Source organism: Adelges cooleyi, unplaced genomic scaffold (genome assembly GCF_023614345.1).
Source record: "Adelges cooleyi isolate 19-005CV unplaced genomic scaffold, UGA_ACOO_1.1 ACOO_flye_CR_arks_rails_tigmint_CR_PRNA_574, whole genome shotgun sequence".
NCBI classification, from domain to species: domain Eukaryota; kingdom Metazoa; phylum Arthropoda; class Insecta; order Hemiptera; family Adelgidae; genus Adelges; species Adelges cooleyi.
The window spans coordinates 3576427-3600844 of NW_026096268.1; the positions used below are offsets into that span (position 1 = coordinate 3576427).

The window sequence follows — 24418 nt, forward strand, 5'->3', positions numbered from 1 at the left end:
ACCAAATATAATAATATTAAAGTAAAAATGTTTAAAACAATAAGCCTGTAAGAGTAAAAACAGATTAACCAGGTAGTTATAGACTGCTATAAGAACATTGTTAAAATATATATTCGTAATGTCATCATACAATTGAGTCGAATAAAACAATCAAAATAACTATGAACATGATCTAGCAATAATGTTATTATTACAATTAATACCTTAAATGCATTGGGCAATAATTTTATTTATTTTTTATTAATTATTAAAAATATCAGATAAAAAATGCATTTAAAGGAATGTTCAATTTAAACTGAATAATTTGTTTAAGAAATGTAAAAATAATATTTAAATAAAAATATGCCTAGGGTTGCCTTAATATATATACTAAGGCAATTGCTTCCTGGAATGCAATTATACACCCTAAATTGAAATTTATTTGTTGTACAAGTTTACTGTAAATAACTAGAGCTCATAGTTAGTAGCTAGGACTACTAAAAATGAACTTCTTTCGTTAGAAATTAAAATGAATTAAAAGTTCAGTATAGACATCACTTCATTAAAACAAAATGTACACAAAAATACATAACAATAACAAATTCAATATATTGAAATTCAACGTAATTTTGTACTTTAAAATTATATAGAGAGTAGGAATACTCGACATTTGTAGTAAAAAAATACGTCCTTTGTGCTCTCATGGTAAAATGGGTTTTTATCCTTCATACGTGACCGACCATAATGCAGGTAAATATTTCGGCTTCATAGTATCGATAAAATGTTGCCGCCATATGGTCTTCATTTCATTCAAAGTACCTCGTTGTACAAACCATTCGACCACTTTTTCAGCAGCGTTATATTGTTGCGAAGTACTGCCATATCTTTAAAAAATAACAATTATCTTACTATATTATTTAATATTTCCAGTATTTTAACTATTAATCTTCCATACTTTAAGGATTTTATATTGAGCAAATGTTCGAGGAAAGTATCGGACAAACGGACCAATTCTATGTTATAAATGTCAGCTATTTCTTGTTTTAACTTTACGGCTACGTGTTGTGGTACTTTATTTCCAGTTTTCAATAAAGTTTTAGCTAAATGTTTCGATCGTATTATTTTGATATACGCAGGAATCTTATAAAATATAAAAAAACAAAAAATCAAATACAGTTTAACACTAGTTTAGAACAAGAATACAAATTTTTATATTTGTTTTCTTTATTTCAAATCTGGCCTTGGAATTTCTCTAGCACGTCTAGTTATTAATTAGTCTTAAAATGTAACATTTTTAGTCAAGTTTTAAATTCAAAAGAATATTAGAAAAAATGTTCTATTTTTGTAAGCTAGAACTTTGGAAGATATTTTAAAACAAAAATTGATCTGCTAGACAAACTCTGAGGCCAGATCCAATTTAGCAAACATCTAAAAAAGAAATAGATGTATTTTAGTTCTTTTTTAAAAAAAAAGTATTTCTTGTACAATGATACTAATATTATTTTCATTGTATTTATTCATAATAAATTACCTTATGATGTTCATTAGTCTTAAATTCGGTTACATTACATATTTCAAACAGTCGTTTCCGAACTTCAATATCAGACGTATTTGCTCTAATATGGCACCAGTAGCATAATAATAAGGTATCATGAGGTATGTGACTCTTGTATTCAACTGGAAAAATATAAATAATGTATAAGGAATGATTTGTTAAAACAGAAATTGATATACCAGGCATGTGTCGAACAAATTCTTTAGGTATAATGCTTTTTTTTCGAAAATGTTCAGTGCGTCCACAAACTGTACATATGTTATCTCGGAAATGGATAGAAAACGCATCTTTGCGATTTTTTATCTCAGCCGGGAAGTTGAGTCTAATAGTTCTTGGGTTGTCGTTGACTAATTTAGCTAATCCTTGACTGATGTACCTGGAAATATTTTTTTTCAATTTTAGTCATTGATTCTGTTGAATAACATTATTTTATTTTACCAATCAACTTTTTTATGACTACATGTAGACATAACAATTCCATCAACATTTTCCATTAAACAATTATCATATACCGTAGTTGTTTTTATTGTCGATGTTGAATATAAACGAATATTAGGTTTAGTTTTATGTTTAAAACCATTGCTACCATTGCTGTTCTTAAACTGTAAATCTTTAAATTCAATACAATTTATTGTAAAAAAATCCCATTTTTGTTTACTTGACAACATAAACCAATTCTGCCAGGAAATCTATTTAAAAGAAAACTGTAAAGTGTTTAATATTTTATATCATATTATTATAAAATATTTGTTCCTTACCATTTTATTTCTAAACTGTTCAAATATTTTTACAGCGACATAAGCATCCAATGCAGCGTAATTAATTTGTCGATCAGTCAACACTTCCTCTTCCCAGTTGCTTGCTCTTACTCTCCAGTCTTTATCTAGTTCACAACCGAGTAATTTATAAGAGAGAGCCGCTAAACTCCTCTCAGCCAAACCACTTTTTTTGGCTAAATATCTTAAATCAATGAACCCTGACACTTCAATATTATAGTCAGACATAAGAAATTGAGCATCGTCTGAAATAGCAACGCCGACTTTTATCACTTGGTCATCACTAAGAAGATTCTAAAAAAAAATTGTTTTAATTTATTCAAGTTAATTTCCATCAAAATTGTAACAATATTACTAACCGATAGTCTCTGAGGTATGGTTTTGAATTTGGATAATCTAATTAAAGAGCACGTGCCATCATTATCAGCTATTTGAAGTAGAGCTATTGGTCGACGAACTTCATTTTCAGTTACCCATTCGCAATCTAGTCCAATGACCGGCAAATTTGCACATGACCTAAACATGGATACATCACATTTATTGATTTTATTAAAAATAAAGACTCCTGAACTTACTTTTCAAATTTGATTGCTACTTCTTCGCATTCTTCTAATGAGTTGACCACACAAATTCGACGAGGACGTAATCTTAGAAAAGAACTTAGTAATGGAATTTTCGAACATAATTTTATCATCATCACTTTAATAAAGAAAATCGACATACTTATTATTTATTTTTATGGTTTAAAATTATGGGGGGGAAATTTTTTTACTGTTATCAAATTATGGTTTTCTTAATAACTTCACTTGCAAACTGTAGCACTAACATAATATTCATGTTTGTATTAATTACCTAGTTAGACAGCACCTAAGGCTATCAAAAATTGTATTTATCAGCTTTTAAATAATATTCATGGCCATCATAATATGACTGGATGGACCTTGACCGTGAAAATTATAATTTTATTACACACAGAACAGAAGGAAAATGTTTAAATAACATATTTTGGGGAATCTGTAATATTGTCATTAAAATTAATGTAATTTGTACCCTTAAAGATGTCTAATTCCTCATTATAGAATAATACAACTAATTATTATTATAAATAATTATTCGTAAAATTCGTTTTTGTATTACTTGCCATTTGTTCTGATATTAGCGTCTAATGTTTTGGCATTTAAATTGAGCTCTCCGCCGTGTTGAGTTAATATCTAACTTACAAAAGGAGACATATATATGTCAAAACGAGTGTTCTTAATGCTTGGTGCTTATAATTTTTTGTTAAAAAACATTGTACCGCCGTTGTTTGCTTTACTTTGAGATTTGACAATTGCGTGTTTTTCCCGCTAGATGGCAGTTATTTTGGATCTCACGTTGACTTATCGTTGGTCTCCTGGTCAAATAAGGTTGAAAAGTTTGTCAAACTTGGGTGTGAGCTGTTTTAATAATGTATGCTTGTTTCTTGAGTACGGAAGAGCTCTTCTCGGGTTGCAAACACCATTTTTTAGTGACCTATCTGGTCTAATCGCAAGAAGTCGAATGTCTTACTTCCCAACCGGTCAACTGGTTGATTGCTATATGAATACCAGAGAATTCACTTATTCTGATCAACTCCGGTTCCCTTTCAATACGAATAAATCTTTCGCCTTTTACTAAAGATTTCCGTGGAGGGGAGCACTCAAAGGAGTCTAGAATTCCAATTTTTCTAACGCCCGACTTTTAAAGTTGGGCTCAAATTTATAATTATAATACAATTTCCATGCATCTATAATTTATTACATATGTATAATGTATAATACGTATGCATTTTAACGAATTATGATGTATGATATGCGTTATGCGTACAACTTGAAAGATGAAAACAAATTCTTCGAACGGATAAATTCGTCATCTGACCGAGGTTTTGGTTGAAAGAGTTGGTATTTACTACGCAGTACGCACTATTACAGTAGGTAATAATGGTTTGTTCATAATAACATATGAACAAATGTTAATATCAATAACAATATTATAGACGACTGACGAAGTGCAAACTAGTGAGGATCAAAGGGGTAGTCCGTGGAAATAATATATTTATCAGTCATATAATATTATAACTTACAGTCGCATTATGAGTAGGTAACTACTAATACTAATATTGGTATAGCATAATGAAAATTATACTTTAAAGTATTCTGGTGGGCCATGTTCGTTAGTTTTTTTTCAATATCTCATAAAAATTAATGAATCTTTAGAAAACGGTTACATAGACAAAATAATAAGGTACCTATTACATTTTCAAAAATTCGTTTTTTAGCTTTTTTAAAATGTCACTTGTAATTAGCACTCTTTTGTTTCTCATAATAATGTATTTATCACAAATTTTGATATTTGATCTTAGTTCGAAAAAATTAATGAAACTTTGTTTTCATTCATCCTTAGAATGAATTCCTGATAGAAATATTAAAAACTAATTTAAATTAACGTTGAATTAGGTACGGCAGTATACGACTATCTTTTTAAAAACGATGGTATGAATACAAAAAAAAATTGCCAACGGCACGCAGTGTTCCCAAGCGGTCACCCATCCAAGTACTAACTACGCCCGACGTTGCTTAACTTCAGTGATCGGACGAGAACTGGTGTATTCAACGTGGTATGGTCGTTGGCGTTCACAATTGGGTATTTTTCTTTATTTAAATGTAACAATAGAACTACTTATGAAAAACAATTATAATATTCAATATACACAAGTCACAACTATTGTTTATATCTTAGTTCGTTTAAAATCTATTATTAAAAATGATTTGAATATTTCAATTAAAAATCATAGTAATTATAATAAATTGCATTATTTTAATGAAATGGTTTTAAATTTTGAGGAATTAAATTTAATTTTTGTACAATTTGCAGTTTTAAAAAATCTCTTGACAACATTGTATAGGATAACCTACAAATAAGGCTGGCTATAAAAAAGATGAATGTCTAATAAAATATATTTATTGTAGTAAAATTATACAATATAATTTGTAAGTTATCAAGCTAAACAAATGTCTTAATGGCTAATTCTTAACCTATTACTTATATAGTTGTATTATATTTATCTGTAGCTATATTCAAATTTTTATTTTAATATAGCTACGGCTAAATAAGTAATTTTAATTACTTAAAAAAAATATATATTGGTTGATATAATCGATAGTGCTTGATTAATGTTTTCTATTTCACATCAATGGCCAATTGTCAATTAACTATTATAATGACTGCTCGTTTTTTTTGCTATTTATACATACAACATACCACTTAACTTAAAAAAACCTCAGCTTATAGTTATTATCATTTTAGTTGATTTTGTCAGTATAACATCATAATTTAATCTCATATAACTCATTACATATATCCAACTTCTTTACAATTTTATAAGTAAAATATAATATACCTAAGATTTAGTTTTGACAGAGCAATTAAAATTTATTTTTTATTTTCTAACAAGAGAAAACTGGAATCTGATTTGTCTAAATCTGTCAAAAAATTGCCGATCGCAATACCTTTGTAGTATCTAGTAACTATGTTTTATGTCCTATGTACATTGTTTTCCATTATTATTACATATTACGTTTTCAGTTATAAATACATTATTTTTATCTTTTGATTGAAATGTATAATTTTATTGTAGAACAATTAATAAACAAAATATGCATGAAATATATATATTGATTATAATATAATAGCATTTAAAAGATTATTTAGTGCCAATTTAAAAAAAAAAATTTGAATCGCAAAATAAAGACAAAAATGATTATAAAACGAATTGTGAACTTTTTTATAATTTTTTAACACAGAGGACTAATATAGAAAGTTAAATTCAAATGTCTATTATAATAACAAATTGTTGAATACAATAAATGTTTAGTCAAAACGAGTACAAATTGAATTAAAATAACAACTGATGAGCTATTGTTTTGTTACCCTTCGTGAAATTTTAGATGTTATGCAAATATAATTTTAGGTCTTGGAAAAAATTAAAAGGATTATTTTTCCAATACAGATTTTTTTTTATATAATTTGTTACATAAAATAAATAAAAAGTAATTACATATTATATTAATAATACATTTTAATAGTAAATTATAATCTTCATTTATAAAATTTAAATGGATCATATACGGACAATGGGGGGTATATCTAAAATAATAAGAAAAAAATGATTCAATAATATTTTGGTAACTCAACTTTTAATACTAACCCTGTATTTTTAGTTATATTTTTTTCAGTATTAACTTGATACATCTAATTAGTAATTTTAGTACTACTCTACTCTGTACTAGTAAAATTATAGAATTTTTAAAGTAATATCACGAAGAGATTACAAGTACAAAACAATATTATAGTACTATATTATACATATAAATAATATTGTATATATGTATATATACCATACTGGTTTTTTTCTTTTAGTCAAGTGCACATTTTAAAATATTTACAGTTTTTTATTTACAAATGAAAAAAAACTACATTTAATATTGAAAAATTAGTGATTGTGTAAAACAATCAGATAATGTAGTAATTTTTACTAAATTTCAAAATTTAAATAGATTTAGCTAATCTATTATTTCAACATTTTATTTTTATTTTTTCCTAAACCTTCAAAATTTGTTCACCTTTTGCCAATTTATAAAGACAAAGCCAGCATAAATGAAAATCGGGGGATAAACCTTTTTTAGCGTTGAGACCGCAGCCCATACACTTAATCACGGATGAAGTTACAGCAGGAATACTGTCGGACACGGATTTTGATGCGAGATTAGTTCTCACGCTAGGATATGATGGATAAATTAGCTGTTCAAAAATCCTCAACGCAACAAATGCGTCCATTGCTGCATACTCAATTTGCCTTTCACTCAGCGTTTCTGCTTCCCAGTAACTTGCACGTACACGCCAATCCTTGTCTAAAACCACGCCAAGAGTTTTTTGTGCCAGAGCGCCCAAACTATTTTCGTATACACCATGTTTTTTTGCAATAAGACCTAATTCGACACATCCACATAGTTGAATGTTGTAATCATTCATAATGAATTGGGCATCTTTTGAAATGCCTACACCGAATTTCACAATTTCCTCATCTCTCAGAATTGTCTAAAAAATAAATAATTATCAATGACAAATATTACATGCAATTTATACATTTATCAGTTATGTGCAAATCTTTTTATACCGTTAACAATTTCTTTTACAATTTGATAACTTATAATATATCCTTTTTTTCCCCCCAAGTAATACCTAAACTTAATATATACTGAGAATTAGAAATAACAATTTGACGATAACACTGTTTACCGATATATGAACGATAATACATATTTTGAATGCCATCTGTTACTTAATATTTTGCACCCAACTCATATAAAAAAATATTTATTAAAAAAAAAAAAATTATTTCTAAGATAGGAAAAAAAAGGACTGCACTGATTTTACTTTTTTTGTTTAAAGATAATAATTTAATGATATAATTCGAAGATATGTTTAGGAAATAATAAATCCATTTCTTGAATTTTTCAACAAAAAAATCATCATTTTAACTTAATTTCCAATATTGGTCTAGAAAAATAAAATGATTTCATTTTGTGATGGACCCACAATTAAAGTCTATAATAATTTGCTACTGCCCTAATATGACAATGCAAAGTTATAATTTTAAAGTTTAGTATAGTAGAAAGCATAGATGTATTTTATACACTTTATAATTGTTCAATGTGTCTTATTAACTTTAAATAACATACCAATAATGATGAAGGAACGACTTTTAATTTAAACAATCTTATTAAGGCACAAACGCCATTATGATTTGCAATTTGTAACAGGGCAATGGGTCGACGAATGCCATTTTCAGTCACCCATTCACAATCCAATCCCAAAAATGGATGTAATTCACATGATCTTAATAAAATATAAATAAGTTAATTATTTGTTTAGTTATAGAGACTACTTAATGCGAATAAATTTACAAAATAACCAACTTCTTAAATTCATCGGCAACTTCTTCCCAATCATCGAAGGAATCAACAACTTTAATTTTTTCTATCTGGGAATTGACTATAGACCTAAATAAATATTGTACATAAATAACAATGTTAAATAATAAAATGTAAGTAATCAAAAATAAAGTATAACATACATTTTTTTAAGCCTTTGAGGTTGTACATGAGTCAATAACAACAAAATATTATGTTTTGTATTTGGTATTATGCATCTTATCACATTTAAGCGTTATCAAGATATCATCAATAAGTTTTAGGCGGTTAAACTTGGTAACAGCTAACATGTGGTTTTATTATTAAGAAAAATCTTCCGATACATTAAAAAATATGTATTATTGTTAGTTCGAAGAAATATTTATTCATTACAATAGATTCAACCAAATTTTTCAAAAAATGTCTTAAATGTTATTAAAAAATTGAGAACAAATGTCTTATCACTAGCGGTTTACTGACCTTGGTTAATAAAATATTATTATCAAAGCAAATACTAATACAAATCATAATAAATAATAATAATTATTGAAAAAAACTGTTAAGCTGAAACTGTTAATTATTAATTACTGTTATCCATGTTATAACAGTAAACAGAGTTAACTATATAACCAATAGGAACACTAATATGCTTATATCATGGGGTTATCAATTATAATTTATATTAGCGAATTATGCACTTGACATTTACAGTATGTTAACTCTTTAGGTAATAAGAATTAGGCGAGCGTAACCAAAGGGGGAAGGTGGAGCTATGGAAGTTTAAACTATTTAACGCCTTAACGTGTTTTAACTTTTAAGTTACCGCTCAGTTAATTGTTTTGAGTGTTCTGTCAAAATGTAAATAGTATATTTTTTAATTATTACATAACCCTAAAATCGTAGTATGGACAGTCTAAACACCACACAAATTCAGAAAGGTGTTTTTCGGTCGAATTTGTCCTGAAAAAGTGATGTACCAAAACTATGTGTAAATCTGGAATCGCTTTACTAATTATCGGTCTACTATTAGATTACATAATTTAATATTTATCACTTGTGAGTGGCGACCAGTTACTTATTAGTGAAAATCTTCAAGTTAGTTAGCACTTATAGCTAAGTGCAATATGGAATTTTCAAAAATAACTCGTAGCCAAAATGTTTTCGATTTCTCGCTATAATTGCTTTCATTTTATTTGTAAACCCTTTCTGCTCGTTTGATTCAAAAGTATAATTTATTTAATATAATTCGATAAATATTTTAATTAGTATCATTATAAACAACTTTACTTATAGATCCACTCTAGATTATTCAGAGTGAATGTATAGGTTAATACTTGTATAAATAGAAGGTTAATTCCCACGATAATGGCTCCGGATTTTTTTTTAATACTAAAAAAAAATTAATTAATTAAAAGTCACGATTATCAGATTACTACATTGGTAAAAGCAGAAGAATGTGGAGGACAGGATGCGTGGAAATGAAAGTTTTATTTGAAAACTTCAAAAAGTGTATCGCAAAAAAAAAAGTCTAATTCTTGGCAGTTAAAAATACTAAGATCAAATTTGTTTTAGGTACTTGAAGATGTCTAGATAATTTAAATGTATAAATATAATATCATAATTCATTTTTTGGAAAGATTAGTCTAACTATTTTTTCGGTTACTTTATATTATATAAAGGGAATACTTTGACCCCGAGCTCAAATTATGCCTGGAATTTCTGCATTCTCCGTAGACAAAAAAATAGGGAAAGACGCGGATAAAAAGGAGTACTGTGTGGATAAGCTGTTGATCTTACGGCTAAACGTCTATTAAATTCTAGATTTTCTAATTACAATTTATAGCTATGGAGATGTAATAGGACACGTTAACATTTTATAAATTCCTATTATGGAATACCCGGATTTTTTTACTTAGAGAAGGGGAAAATGAAGCATTAAATTCTGATATATTTATTAAAAAAAGAGCCGAAATTGGTAAATTTTTAAAATTATTTTTTGACTTAAACTTCCCAACACCTAAGAAAATGTATGACTGTTTTACTGCTGATATAACTAAAATAATATCGAGTATTCGATTTTAGCGATTATTTTTTTAATACTCATGTTTCGCCGGACAGTAAGTTTTTATCAAGTTAGAAGTTTGTAAATTTTGGTAGATAATTCAGTAAGTAGATGAATAGTAATTAGGTTGTTTAACTTTACCTGTCTCGGCCCTCGGGATGCTACTCGATGTCTTGTATTAATAAAATGCAGTTATTCTTGTATCTAGGGACTAGGGATATTTTTTTTTCTATAGGGTTAATTCTTCGGAAATCGCTAATACAGCGAATTACGTGACACGTCGAGGAAAGGGTTACCCTGTTTCTCGGTAGAGTAATCGCCCTTTATAAAGACGGCTGTGTATGATCGTCGTAGTAGTTATTTTTAAAAAAGAAAAATAACACCGCGTTGAAGGCATGGAGTAAGATTACTATAGATATAGATTACTATATAATTTATAATATCAACTATACTCTATGATTGTTGAAGGGCCCGGTGTAATACGATAACAATATTGTGCAGCCTGCTAGGGCCGACCGAGTGCAGCTGCAGTAGTATAGTAGTAGTAGTAGTAAATAGTAATAGTAATATTGGTGTAATATTACTATACATACCGGGGGGCGGCAGCTGCAGCCAGCAGGGGGTGCTGCTGTACAGTAACATCTGCAGGCTGCAGCGGTCTCCGTCTCGCCGGGCTGTAGCGACGGTCGACGATCAAGCGTATTTCGCGGCGTCGGTTTATGAGGCCGAAATTTCGCTATTTTAGCCCGGCACCGCCGGTCTAGTTTTACCTCGTTCCCTTCTCTCCCCGCGGTACCACCACCACGTGGCCGTACGGTGCACTCGGACCGTTCAGAAGAACTACAACGTGAACGTACGGTCGGACGAGCGATGGTGGTGGTGGTTGGGATTGCACAATAATTTATATTATTGTACGACGTGTTTCTCACATCAACATGCCGCCGGCATTCCGCGCATTCCACACCGCTCGACGACGCTCGCGCGGATCTGACGGGCGCGCGCACGAGCGGAGTGCGGACCAACAACAACGGCTGCCGCCGTTTCTCTCCCGTCCTGGGCCAGGCCAGCCACCGGGACAGCGTTCGCGCGTTGCGGCGGCGACGCCGGGACGGATCCGGTTCTCCTCTTGAAGCTGTCCTACCAGTTCCTACACTCACGCGCGCGCGCGCATACATCCAGTTCCTCGTGGGTACTCATACACCGCGCGTACACGATAATAATAAATAATAATATTTTTATGCCGCGGTAAACACATAGGTACGCCGGGATCTTCTGTTGCATGCATACACACGTACACACACAGTACGATAATCCGTGCGCCGCCGTATATTGCGGGTGTGTGTGTGTGTAATCACAGGAGCAGAAGAAGGAAAGTTTACCTTTTTTTTCCCTCTCACTAAATTAAATTAATGACATTTTTTTTTTTTTATAATCGCGTACCCATCGTACGCCGAACCGATTTCGTTAAACAAGCGTTATAAGGTGTATAAAAAAAAATACCTAAAGAAAACCGTGCGGTCGTATACGGTAATTTTTTTTATCAGAAAAATAGTTAAAAACTAATTGTAAGATAGTAAAAAAAAAAACCAACAACAACGGCTACTACTATTACTATACTATAACAGACTACTACCACCGCAATAATAATATAGATTCCTCGTGTGTTCGCGTTAATTAACCGTGCAGTTATTTTTCGACTAGTTTTAATTATCTCGGCGCGGTGGGGGGAACATCGGAATGTTGTAGCAATATGGCGGCGGCCATGATAATGGCACACTCGACAACGTTGACTCTTTGTTTTCGTTTCTGATATTGTATGTGTTGTGTGTTTTTTAGTAAAAAATTTTACCGTCCCGTACGTTGATTACGTGTGTGCTGTGCGCTTAACCCTTGTGCTTTTTATCATACCCAAAAGATCACGACGTTTAGTCTAAATGTGCGAAAAGTGCCGCGTACTCTGCGTGCATCCAAAGACTGTTGGTCGACATCTCAGTAAACCGACCCCTGGAACTAACTCAACGACTATGTGCCACCGGCTGTAAGGTTTGTGCTGAAAGTTTTATTTAGCTTGATTTAAAAAATCCGTATACCAAGTTTTAGTGTAAAAAAAATAAGAATTGACCCAAAAAGTTTTTCATTGATAGACCCCGATACCTATGTGGTTATCGGGTCGTTGCTCGTTCGATCAGTAGGCATCGATGACCGCTAACAGTGGTTTCGATGTCAAATATTGATAATTTGGTCAATGCACAGCATACTAGGCAGTTATGATCATTATGTTATATGATTTGCTCTTATTTGCTAGCCACAAGCAACTAATTCTGCTTATACCGAGTCGTTTAAACATTTCAATAACAAGCTAACGAAGTCTGTAACATTCGTATAGCCGACCCATTTATTCAAATCTATTTTATCAAATAGTTACCCATGGCCAGTAAACGTTATCCTAATCTTATTGTCAATATTATCAATTTTTATATGACCTAGTATTAACATTATTAAATTGGTAGTATGCATTATTCTTCTGGACATTAAAATGTCTCTACGGCATTTAAATTTTCTAAAACCATTACCACCCTAGATCAACATGCAATAAAAACTTATTTTTAATGGACAACTTTAAATATCAATTTTTATATTGTCTTTTAAAACTAGTTCACTCTTCTATATAATATTGTATTCCAAAAGAAATCAGATTATTCTTTAGGTCATATATCATTTTACTCGATTATTTTTGTGTTTACTTTTTATAATATTGACAAAACATTATACATTTAAAATTATTATCATTAGTATTTTATTTAACTTAGCTAAAATTTACCATTTGTTCATTTGTCTCGTATACCCAATGTGTTTCTATAACATAATTATTTACAATCGTTTAATACTCATTATTAAATATTACATTTGTACTTTTAACCTTTAAAATAAGTATTTTGTATTGGCTGTTCAAGTTTTTTAAAACTTACGAGTATAGTATTATACTATTAACTATTTATATTCTGACATTCACAGAAAAAAAAAAATAGATTTGAGACAATGTAGTTAAAATTAATTAATTTGACTTGATAACTTGGTAGTTATAATTTTTTCAAGCAAAATGTTTTTCCAAAAAATTACTTATATTATGGTAAAATCATGTAAAATTATTTATTTATTATGTTATTGCATTTCTTCAAAGATTTAATGTTATTTTTAAGTCTAAACCTCAAATTAAATACTTTTAAATAAAATTAATGTTTGTTGTACACTGCTTTTTTTTAAATATAAAAATATATGTGATATTTGCTATAACATTTTTATATATTGACTGTAGCTTTTTTTATAATAGATATATATTTTTTATTTACTTAGTTAAGTTTTTTTTTCTTTATTCTTTATTCTTTTCCCTGGTATGTTTATATCATAATAACTCAATGAAACATGTTTGAATTAAGTAATTTTAACTTAATGTGCTCAGAATTGTTTTATAAAAATTGTTTAGAGTTAATGAGTAATTTTCAGCGAAATGAAATCACGCATTGCTATTGTTTTAAATGATGAATCATACATAATTTTTTATCCAATTCCGAAGTCATTTGTTAATATTTTAGAACAAAGTATACCTAAACATTACCTACAATAATTTATAATTAAATAACTTAAAATAAATTATAATACATTTTACTAATTTATACTTCTAAACTTTTTTTCTTAGTACATTGTGATTATTTATAGTTAAGTCATTAAACTGGTAGTTTCAATATAACACAAAAATTAGCTCAGTATTTTTATTTGTTAAAAATTATTAAGATAATACGTTAATTATTAATTCAAATGTTTGGTTTTTCTTTGTTTCAGGTGTTCAAATTTAGCTTAAGTGAAACAGGGTATATTTAAAAGCTTATAAGCCAAAATCAACTACATATTGACCATGTAATTGATCTTGTTCATACAATGATGAATAGTATACTGTGTAAAGCAGTTCAATGTGTATGACCGCGTAGTCAGTGTGTCCTCGGCCCCCAGTTAGCTATGGGCCGCCCGAGGAAGCCGTCGCCAGCATGAACTCTGCGGCGCCTGCGTCGGGCAAACCATCCACCCGATCATCGTCGTCAGGCTATCACCAGAAAGCGTTAGCTGAAATCCGTAATTCATTATTGCCCTTTGCAAACATCGGTGGCTGCGACAGCAGCGCGGCCAGCTGTGTGTCTAGCATCTCAAGTGCTTCAGGATCAGCTACCTCGGGCATTGGATCTGTATCTGGCCTTAGCTCTGTCTCAAATAACTGTGTTGACAAAGAGCTTAATGCTCTACGACAGACACTAACCCAATTAATAGCCATGGGATATACTGAAGTGAGTCTATTTTCATTATATATTATATTAATAATATATTATACTATTAGCTGTATAAGTTTTTGTATGCACATTGCCTTAAGAGTTTAACCATAGCCCAACAAATGATACCGTATATTTATTGTTGTGTAAGTGATAGTACCGCAAATAAATAGCATTACCCAAATGACGCAAATAGATTCTAAGTGTGGTTAAACTAGCTAGGTCTCCAAAAGGGATCGTTGCAGTAAACCGGTCAAATAAATGAATGATAACAATATTTCGATATACATTTTAAGTATGACCACATATGACCGACAAATTTTAAGTTAATATTGAAAATTTTGATCCGATGATAACATTATTTGTTATTACATTATCCTAAACAAATAGAATCAGTTAGCCAAGACCTCCTAAAAATATACTACCCAACACTATGTAAATAATTAAAAAATTAATTACAAGCTAGTACAGTGGGTGCAGAGCATTGTGAGTTTAGGAAGGTCACATAACTAAGTTATAGAATCATTAAAAAAATTATTTGTATTGATTTTGTGCTCAAAATTGTGATGTCTTTTGATTTTCATTAAAAATAATTGTTAAAAACATAGTTCACACTAAATTTTCAAAAAAAGAAATAAAGAAGTTTTTACCTCTATTTGGGTATGGTTCTTATTTAGATTTAGTCTGTTTATCGGTAGTGTTATTTATAAAGAATACTCAACATTTTTTAAAATTATTTCTACTCGCTTTTAGAAAGTTATATTGTGTCTTATTTTTAAATTAAATCAGAATTATAATATTTAGAGTATTTTTCTTAACTTTGAAGTAAAGGGGTGAGTTTTTCAACTTTTGAATCTTAGGTGTTTAATTTCTTATCTTTATTAAATCGGACTTTATAATTTGATAAATTGTGGTTAAAACTATAATAGTCCAAAGAAAAAATAACAATAATAAAAAAATATAATTATCGTAAAACCAAACTTTCTAAAGTGTGCATCAAAGCTAAAATTAAATAAATGGTTTTATAATATATAAATATTTTATATATAAAAAAAAAAAAATGTTAAATCTTCTAAAACATAAATGTTTTATTTTACAATAGACAACATTAAGTAGGAGAGATTTAACTAAAATTGTTATATTTTTCTCACATCATATTAAAAAATATGTTTTTTGTTTGATCATAGTTTTGTTGTCTTTATATATTTTTAACTTTATAAGAAATTTATTTGAATTGTAAGTATTTTGTATTAATTTGTGTTAGGTTGAATAAAATAAAATGATAACTAGTATTTGTATGGACCGTCCTAAAACAATGATGTTGATTTTGAAAATTAATTTAATTGGGAATTTCGAAAAGGGCTCATACCGGAAAATTAAAAATTTTCAGGAAACTCAAAAAACTGATTTTCTTTTACATGTCCTTTTATTTTTATGAACTTTATATATAGTTTTTTTCATCACGATAGAAAACAGATTTGGGCCCTTTTCGTTCATAAAATATCGGTCTATATGTGTAAATGAAAAAAACGCGGAAAAATAAATTTTGATCAAAACTCGAGATGGGCCCTTTTCGAAATTTACAATTCAATTAAAGTTACGGATTATGTAGTAAACTCTTTGTGTTGCCTGCGATTATCAAATCGCGTTCCTAGTTAAAATGCGATTGTTTTGTTTAATGTAAATATATTTCTATAATGTAGTGACATAATCATTACCTTAACATTTATGGAAGTGATTAAATTGGAAAAATAGGAATTTATCGAATTTAATGATTGTCAGAATAAATTAGCTGTCTACCTTCTCCCAAAAAAATACAATTTGATACATGATGACGCTCACTATTTCTATGGTCAGTCCTTTATGATGATTTAATATTATGACACATTGTTGTGTACTTGTCATTGATGATGGCAATAAATACGAATTTTTACTCAATTATCATTGGATAATTGAGTGTAAAGTAAAATGTACATGACATACCCGAAGTTACTCGGAAGCTTAATTACTTAATTTACAACTTGAAAGAACTTTCCGTACACGGAATTTTAGTAACCACTGTCGTCGCGTGAACACACGTCTCAGGAATGTAAGATCCAATAAAAAGGTGTCAGTGGCCTTGTCTTGTGCCTCTAGGGTGATGTCTGAGGCCTTTCAAATGAAAAAAAAACATTTAAAATAAATAACATTCCTACCAATCATCTTCATAGTAATAATAATAATAAATATCAACAACGGTATATTCATAACGATCTGGTTCCTCATTTCTGGTAGGTTAAGTTTGCAATATGGACATACGAGACGAGTGTGTTGCCATTTTAATGATTATCGAATAATCTTATAAATATGGCGCGACTCAAAAAATGTCGATACTTTTGTAAATGTGTCGAATTTTAGAATTAGTGTTTCCCTAAACCGAGGGTAACGTTCATATTATTATTATTTTGTTTCTTACATTATAATAGTTGGACGGCAAAAAAAATGTGAAACATGTGGCAGAAGATGTGTTCTTCTTAACTACTAGTTAAAAAATAAAATAAATATTCAAGTCACTCTAGTCTGCGTGTGTTTTATTTCCACGCAATATACTCTACTCGAGAGACGTAAAAACGCAGGTCTGGTTTATGTGTATAAATAAAAAAAAAATGTATATGTGTGTGTAAAAAAATGTATGCGTGTGTGTGTGTAAAAACCGATTTACGGGTTTTAATTAATATATATTTATATATATGTATATTAAAATAGCACATAACATTGTAAGATCGCCGTGTGCATAATAAATGCATTACGTGCACTTAACCATAAATGCAAAATATGTGGAAAACTCCGTTAAAACGTAAACTGGTTTAATTTATAGTTTAGGGAGGGAAAATGAAGAGAGCAACTATTTTTGTTACGCACATACAGGTTTTGTGTATCAAAGAACGTCGACGGTGCACCGTAATTAAGACTTGAGTTCCCAAGAGTATGTAAGCGAGCTTCCCAGAAGTGTTTATATATATAATATATATATATATATATATATAAGTATAAATTTATGTGTAACGTGTGTACCTAATGTCATATTTGTAGCACTTATTATATACGTGGGTTGTGCGCAGATTTTGTTATGATTGATCGGCCAACGAAAATAGCAACCGGTCTCTACCCGTGTAATAATTGCATCGGCGGATGGACACGTTTCTTCGAGATAAATTACACGTGCTTATTATAAAGATGCTGTATACCCTTATATACGAGTATGTATATTAATGTGTATAATATATGCGTGTTTCTACCTACACGTGCGTGTGCGAAGTTGAGTATTAAACAGGCAACCATAGGGATGTACTAGAGAGGGGTGCTGCATGCAATCGTGACCCTTGCAATCTAAACTAATAATAATATAATAGTAATTCGGTTGTTGCGCATTCTTGGGTCACGTTGGTATTGAAGATTAGTAAGCAGCAAAGTTGATTTGGATGGGTTCAAGATTTTTTTTGTCATTGAAGGGAACGGTTAAAAAATGGGAATTGAACGTAGGGTCAAAATCTGGTAATAAAGAAAAATATATTTATTGACCTGAGTCTATAATGTACATTATAGAAAAACTAAAATTAGTATTGTTTTTTAGAATTTAATTAACATTTTATACAATAATTATTGATACAAAGATGGGCTAAACTCAGTAGTATAGTACATTTGATCAATTATTGTCATTTATCAAATAACTGAAATTCGAGATTTTACTTTTAGATTTTATAAATGTTAAATGAGAATTCGGTAAATATCTTAAAAATTAATAATATCTTAAATTTAAGAAACTATTACTGGATCACACATATTTTGATTACATCTCACGATCTGTTCGATGTATGATTTTAATAAGACTGAAGTTTTTTAAAATTCTCCGCTTTTTATCCGATGTCATCGACCTACTTGGTTATCGCAAACGAGGTGGACCCATTTTCTTTACTTGTTTCTTTACTGTTGGTTCAAAATTATTGTATTTCAAATTAAATGACTCACAAAACAATTATCGTTTGCCGGTCAAAAGTAATTATACGTTATTTTGTTTTATGTATTCGAGTTGGTTTTAAGGTTTTTAATGAATGTAACTTTTGGTGATTTCGTAGAAAAAAAGTGAAGGAATATTTTGTATGGGTAAAAATATTGGTGTCCACATAGTCTGAGAAAAATGTCTGTGCTCGTCTACCATGTAATATATTTTTGTATATATTGTGTTTGCATTTGATGTCTATTGGTAGCGTAATAATGGATGTAATTTTACATTGAATGCATATTGTTACGAGGAATTTCAATGTTGTAGCCGCCTCTGTTGCATTTTGCATTGCCTTGGTGTGACATGTTATGTTGTTGTTGTGTGCCAAAATGCGATGGCGAAAATGAGCTATGCCGGTTTTTAAATTAAATTTTCTAGATCTCTGTGAGGAGGGAGCCGTATAGAAGACTAGACCGTCGTCGCAGCCGCCGCCGCGCCGTTGTGTGTGCTACTTTCACTGGATTTCTTTATTGCATGCATTATATCTATATATAATATATTGAAGATTCATTTTTGACGCCGTCGATAAAAAAAAATAACCTATCCCCGTTTTTTTTAAATATCGATAACGATAATAATTTATTATTTTACATCAGAAAACCGTATTGTTTGTTTGGCAAATCACAAACTCGAGTGTCGCCAGTTGACTGACCCTTTAATGGACACGACCGTCGGTTTTGGACTAACAAAGTAATATTAAATTCCCATTACGCCATTTTTCGATAATTAGTCTGATGTATATTATCTATTGTTCGTAAAAAAAAAAAAATGAATGACTAAACACCCAATAAAACGTACAAATTCCTCCCGTTTTGTTTTCGTATATACCGACGTATTTTTTATAAATAGCTCTCGTATATTTTTTGTTATTATTCTTTTGATCTCCTCATCCACGCGGACCCTGCAGGAATGCGCGTGATCGCATTCCGAGGACCAGATGTTACATGACAATAATAACACCACATTTTTCTTCCTTCACCTCAAAACATAAAAAAGGTCACCGAGACGGCACGGCGGTTGTTCGCCGTATATGTGATGACTACCGGCTGCGCTTCAGATTATTATTATTATTATTATATTCCCTCCGACGATATCCTTATATTATAATACATCCATTTTGTTGGATGTCAAAAGGTTGTATTCACCGTGTTAACACACATAGAATGCTGCATACCTAATAATAATGCACAGCCGCGGGTATTGTTCAAGGAAGTCGTCCGTCATCGTATCGTTGCGATAATGTTAACTATACGTAATATGCATGTATGAGATATGAAGTACATAAGAAAGAAAGACAAATCTAATAGACTAATAGAATAATAGTACAGGCGCAGTTGTTGTTCTTGTGCAGGATTCACTTATCGTGAAAACGAGAAACGGTTTGATAAAATATCGATTCTAAAACACTTATTAATAAACGCTGTCGAGTTCCATGACAAAATGTGACCAAAATATTTGATACTGGCCAGGTTGTTGGTGGGTGTCCATTATGTGTGTATACCCGTGAGCACAATTAAGATTATGTAACAGAGGACACGCGTTTTAATCGAGCATAAAGTGGTAACCTTATTGAAGCTCATTGTGTTGTACGGTCCCTAATATATTACTTAGTAATGAAATAGTCTGACGGCCTCTGTTAATGCGTGCCGCACGTTCAAAGTCTCTAGTGGGCCTTTATCATATTAAAAGTATATACTCTTCCTGTCTGGTCTGTCAGTCTCTACATGGTCTACACTGTTCTTACACCAGTACGATCGTATTATACTCGTTGCAACAATGAATAATAAATAAACATGTTTCAAAATAAAACATGTGCATTGCACGACGTTATATTAAACAAATAATGCCAACTTAGGTATAACTAATACGTTTTGGAAAATTAAAAACAAACTGTAGAACTTTCAACATTTTTTGCTGCTATATTTATAATTGATGTAATTCTCATTGTTATTGGTAAACAATAATTTTTTACATTATATTTTTTTTTTTCAGGAAGCATCTTTAAGGGCACTTAAAGTATCGGGAGGACGATGTGAGGGTGCCTTAGATTTTTTAGCCAAACAACAACAATGTGATTTGCAAAATGGGTGTAGCAAATCGTCAACAGGTAATTAAAGGCTTTTCTTCGTGTATCATTAATTTATTAATTGCATTGAATTATTTCGTTAATAGGACTATGCAGTAATAGTAACAAATTAATCAGAAAGTCGAGCCTAGAAAGAAGTGGAGTTGGGCCGAGGAGCAGTCCCGGGCAAGATAGTGGTGCAGGAAGCTCGAGGTCTGATAGTCCTAGACAACCCGATCTAGTCATTCACTCTCATCCTCCTTTGTCTCGCCAATATTCTCCCTCTGCATACTCTGAAACCCCACCACCTCCTCCACCCAGGAATAACAGTACGCCACCGCCTCCTCATGTTCCCACACATATGCAGCAACTACTTAAACGCATGTCTCCAGCCCCAGCAGTGCCTTCCCGACCGCCTGCCCCAACGCCAGGAACATCATCATGCAATTCTAATCAAAGAGTTACATCTCCTATGGTGGTTCAGAATGGTCCACAAGCTCAGCAACAGTTGTCTCAGCAAATGCAAGCTTTGAGTATGACTACTTCAGAACCTCCACCACCTTATCCTCTAGTCGGCGCTCCCCCACCACCGCCTTCGTATTCGGCTTCAATACAAGAATACAGAAAATCGCCTTCGTCTGGGGTGTTTTCGTCTGCAGGGTCGTCTAGTCCCATATCTGGCTCTACAAATGGTAGCGTGTCTTCATTAACACGACCAACCCCACTGCAAGCTTGGGGTGCCCGACAAACCAAGACTCAGTCTCCCATTATAATGCAGTCTGTACGAAGTACTTTGGTTCAAAAACCAGTACTTCAAACTGCTGTTGCACCTCAAGCTCCAGCGCCTACATCTCCATCTCCAGTTCCACCACCATCTTACGCATCATCTATTCAACAGAAACAGCAAGCTCAAAAAGTAGTCCAACAACCACAGCAAGCATCATTGTCGTCTTCCTCATCATCAGCCGTACCAACAACTGAACCACCTAGCTACGCAAGTACAATGCAAGCTTTAGCTGCCCAAAGAGTTATTACAAATCCATTGCCTCCTCCACCGCCATATGCTGAAGAACATCCACACAGGAAACCCACACCCCCACTACCTCCCATACCTTCATCATCTATTGCTAAGAACAAAATGATGAATTGCAACAACCATCACCATCACTTTAATAACAATAACGGACATACAAATGGACATGACGAGGAAGATGATAATCAGTCAAAAATTGATCATCAGTCTCCAATTCCCGAGCGTAAACACATTAGTAAGGAAAAGGAGGAAGAAAGGCGGGAGTGCAAAGTAAAAAATTATTCTCCTCAGGCTTTCAAATTCTTTATGGAGCAACACGTAGAAAATGTCATAAAGTCACACAAACAAAGGGTGTTCAGGAGGGTTCAGTTAGAAACAGAAATGGCTAAAATCGGTTTAAGTGAAGAAGCTCAATGCCAAATGAGAAAAATGTTGTCACAAAAAGAATCAAATTACATTCGACTGAAAAGGGCAAAAATGGATAAATCTATGTTCACAAAAATCAAACCCATTGGTGTTGGTGCCTTTGGTGAAGTTACATTAGTCAGAAAAATTGATACGAATCATTTATATGCCATGAAAACTTTAAAGAAAGCTCATGTGCTTAAACGCAATCAAGTAGCACACGTAAAAGCTGAGAGGGATATACTTGCAGAGGCAGATAATGAATGGGTTGTCAAGCTATATTACTCATTTCAAGACAAAGACAACCTTTATTTTGTTATGGATTACATACCAGGTGGAGATTTAATGTCATTGTTGATTAAGTTGGGAATATTTGAAGAACATTTGGCGAGGTAAATATACAAATTTCGAACTATAATTATTTTTATACTCTACTAATGTTTTTTTTTTAATTTTAGGTTTTACATTGCCGAATTGACTTGTGCGGTAGAAAGTGTACATAAAATGGGTTTCATTCATAGAGACATCAAGCCAGATAACATTTTGATTGATCGTGATGGTCACATTAAACTAACAGATTTTGGTTTGTGCACAGGATTTAGATGGACCCATAATTCCAAGTATTATCAAGATGGTAAGTATAAAAAAGATACGAAATTAATAATCAAATCAATCTTGTAATCTAATTACTGAATTGGTATTTTTAGGTGAACATTGTAGACAAGACTCGATGGGTGGTGAAGAGTGGGGTGTTAATGGTGCGGAATGTAGATGTCACCAATTAAAGCCTTTAGAGAGGCGACGCAGAAGAGAGCACCAAAGATGCGAAGCTCATTCATTAGTAGGAACACCTAATTACATTGCTCCAGAAGTTTTGCTTCGTACTGGCTATACACAATTATGCGATTGGTGGAGTGTTGGTGTAATACTCTATGAAATGTTGGTCGGATCACCTCCGTTTCTCGCTAATACTCCAGCAGAAACTCAGTACAAGGTAAGCAATTCAAATAAATTTTTTCCCCCTACCAGTGTTTTAAATTTTATTGTTTTAGGTTATCAATTGGGAAAACACACTTCAGGTGCCACCGTCAGCCAATCTGTCGCAAGAGGGTGCTGATCTAATATTAAAGTTATGTACTTGTAAAGAACGACGTCTAGGGAAAAATGCTGATGAAGTTAAAGCTCATCCATTCTTTGCGGACTTAGATTTTGAAAGAGGAATGCGACGCCATAAACCTCCTCATGTACCTAGAATACAGTTCTCCACCGACACGTCAAATTTCGATCCTATTGATCCAGAACGGCTTCATAATTCAGACTCGTCGGACTCTGATAATCGAATATCTGACTCGGATGGCAATCGGCCGTTCCACGGGTTCTTTGAATTTACATTCAGACGTTTTTTTGATGACGGCGGCGGACCATCGTTCCATACTAGAATAAGTTTAGATGACAATGATGGACAGGGTGCTGTATATGTTTAAATAAACCAAGGAAACGGTGCAAACTGCTCAATTTAAATTATTACATGAAATTCGAGGAGCTAATTGTTGAAATTGACAATCTTCAGTTAAGAGATATTTACGACCACAACTTCAATAAATAGTAGAAATAAGGTGATAACATAAAAGAAGCGGACAAAAAAAGAAATAATAAAACTGACAAGAAAATCGAACTACTGTTAATTATTTAGAAATCATTTCCAGCTTTTTTTTTGCATCACATTTCTTCTTTAGCAACATCTCGATATGGGGCGTCGTGATTCCTATGAACATAAGCCTAATTAAGTTACCAAAATGTTCTTCATATTCTAATATTTTTTTTTTTTAAAGCCGCTTTTGTAATTTATTACCCTTTTTCTTAGTCCTAACATTTCTCCCCATTTATATTTATTTCTTTAATACTGAACTGTATATTAAAATTAACTATTTATATAGAATCGATTATGTTTCAACAACCATCTTGCTATTATCTTTCAATTGTTTCTCGTCCTCTTAGAACCAAAAACAAAAAAAAAAGGAACCAATTTTCTAATGAAACGGGCTGTGCAAAATGACAGGGTTATTTTACTTTGATACTGAGCTTTGATAACGAATTTATAACAAATATTTTTATTTACAAAAGCAAACAAAATTTATCTTCTAGGCAGTTACCAAATTTATATATTTATATGTTATGTAATATAAAACAAA

At 31.5% G+C, this 24418-nt stretch overlaps 3 protein-coding genes and 2 non-coding genes across 9 annotated transcripts; 2 read left to right on the forward strand and 3 right to left on the reverse strand.

Moving 5' to 3' along the window:
• Positions 1-564: 564 nt before the first annotated feature.
• On the reverse strand, positions 565-3907 carry LOC126843366 (exonuclease 3'-5' domain-containing protein 2-like). 5 transcript variants are annotated; one of them, XM_050580867.1, is made up of 9 exons: positions 3448-3907; positions 2886-3009; positions 2670-2826; positions 2293-2604; positions 1973-2223; positions 1714-1910; positions 1511-1656; positions 935-1119; positions 565-863 (listed from the first exon to the last, which is right to left on the reverse strand). In XM_050580867.1, the coding sequence occupies exons 1-9, from the start codon at positions 3452-3454 to the stop codon at positions 698-700; spliced, it is 1545 nt and encodes a 514-aa protein (XP_050436824.1). In that variant the 5' UTR covers positions 3455-3907; the 3' UTR covers positions 565-697. The 5 variants fall into 5 exon arrangements, with proteins under 5 accessions (XP_050436824.1, XP_050436826.1, XP_050436825.1 ...); XM_050580869.1 differs by having other exon boundaries at positions 3452-3906; XM_050580868.1 differs by lacking the exon at positions 3448-3907 and adding an exon at positions 3083-3295.
• Positions 3908-3918: 11 nt separating this feature from the next.
• LOC126843853 (U5 spliceosomal RNA) lies at positions 3919-4042 on the forward strand. Its single transcript, XR_007686498.1, has one exon. It is a non-coding gene; the product is annotated as a U5 spliceosomal RNA (small nuclear RNA).
• A 798-nt stretch (positions 4043-4840) lies between these two features.
• On the reverse strand, positions 4841-4959 carry LOC126843846 (5S ribosomal RNA). The gene has a single exon (XR_007686492.1). It is a non-coding gene; the product is annotated as a 5S ribosomal RNA (ribosomal RNA).
• Positions 4960-6705: 1746 nt separating this feature from the next.
• LOC126843034 (exonuclease 3'-5' domain-containing protein 2-like) lies at positions 6706-12932 on the reverse strand. The gene is made up of 5 exons (XM_050580331.1): positions 12909-12932; positions 10956-11098; positions 8307-8390; positions 8070-8226; positions 6706-7425 (listed from the first exon to the last, which is right to left on the reverse strand). The coding sequence occupies exons 1-5, from the start codon at positions 12930-12932 to the stop codon at positions 6928-6930; spliced, it is 906 nt and encodes a 301-aa protein (XP_050436288.1). The 3' UTR covers positions 6706-6927.
• Positions 11554-24279, forward strand: LOC126842894 (serine/threonine-protein kinase Warts). Its single transcript, XM_050580109.1, has 7 exons — positions 11554-12405; positions 14203-14699; positions 20716-20830; positions 20896-22618; positions 22685-22860; positions 22934-23220; positions 23279-24279. The coding sequence occupies exons 2-7, from the start codon at positions 14406-14408 to the stop codon at positions 23708-23710; spliced, it is 3027 nt and encodes a 1008-aa protein (XP_050436066.1). The 5' UTR covers positions 11554-12405; positions 14203-14405; the 3' UTR covers positions 23711-24279.
• Positions 24280-24418: the final 139 nt, after the last annotated feature.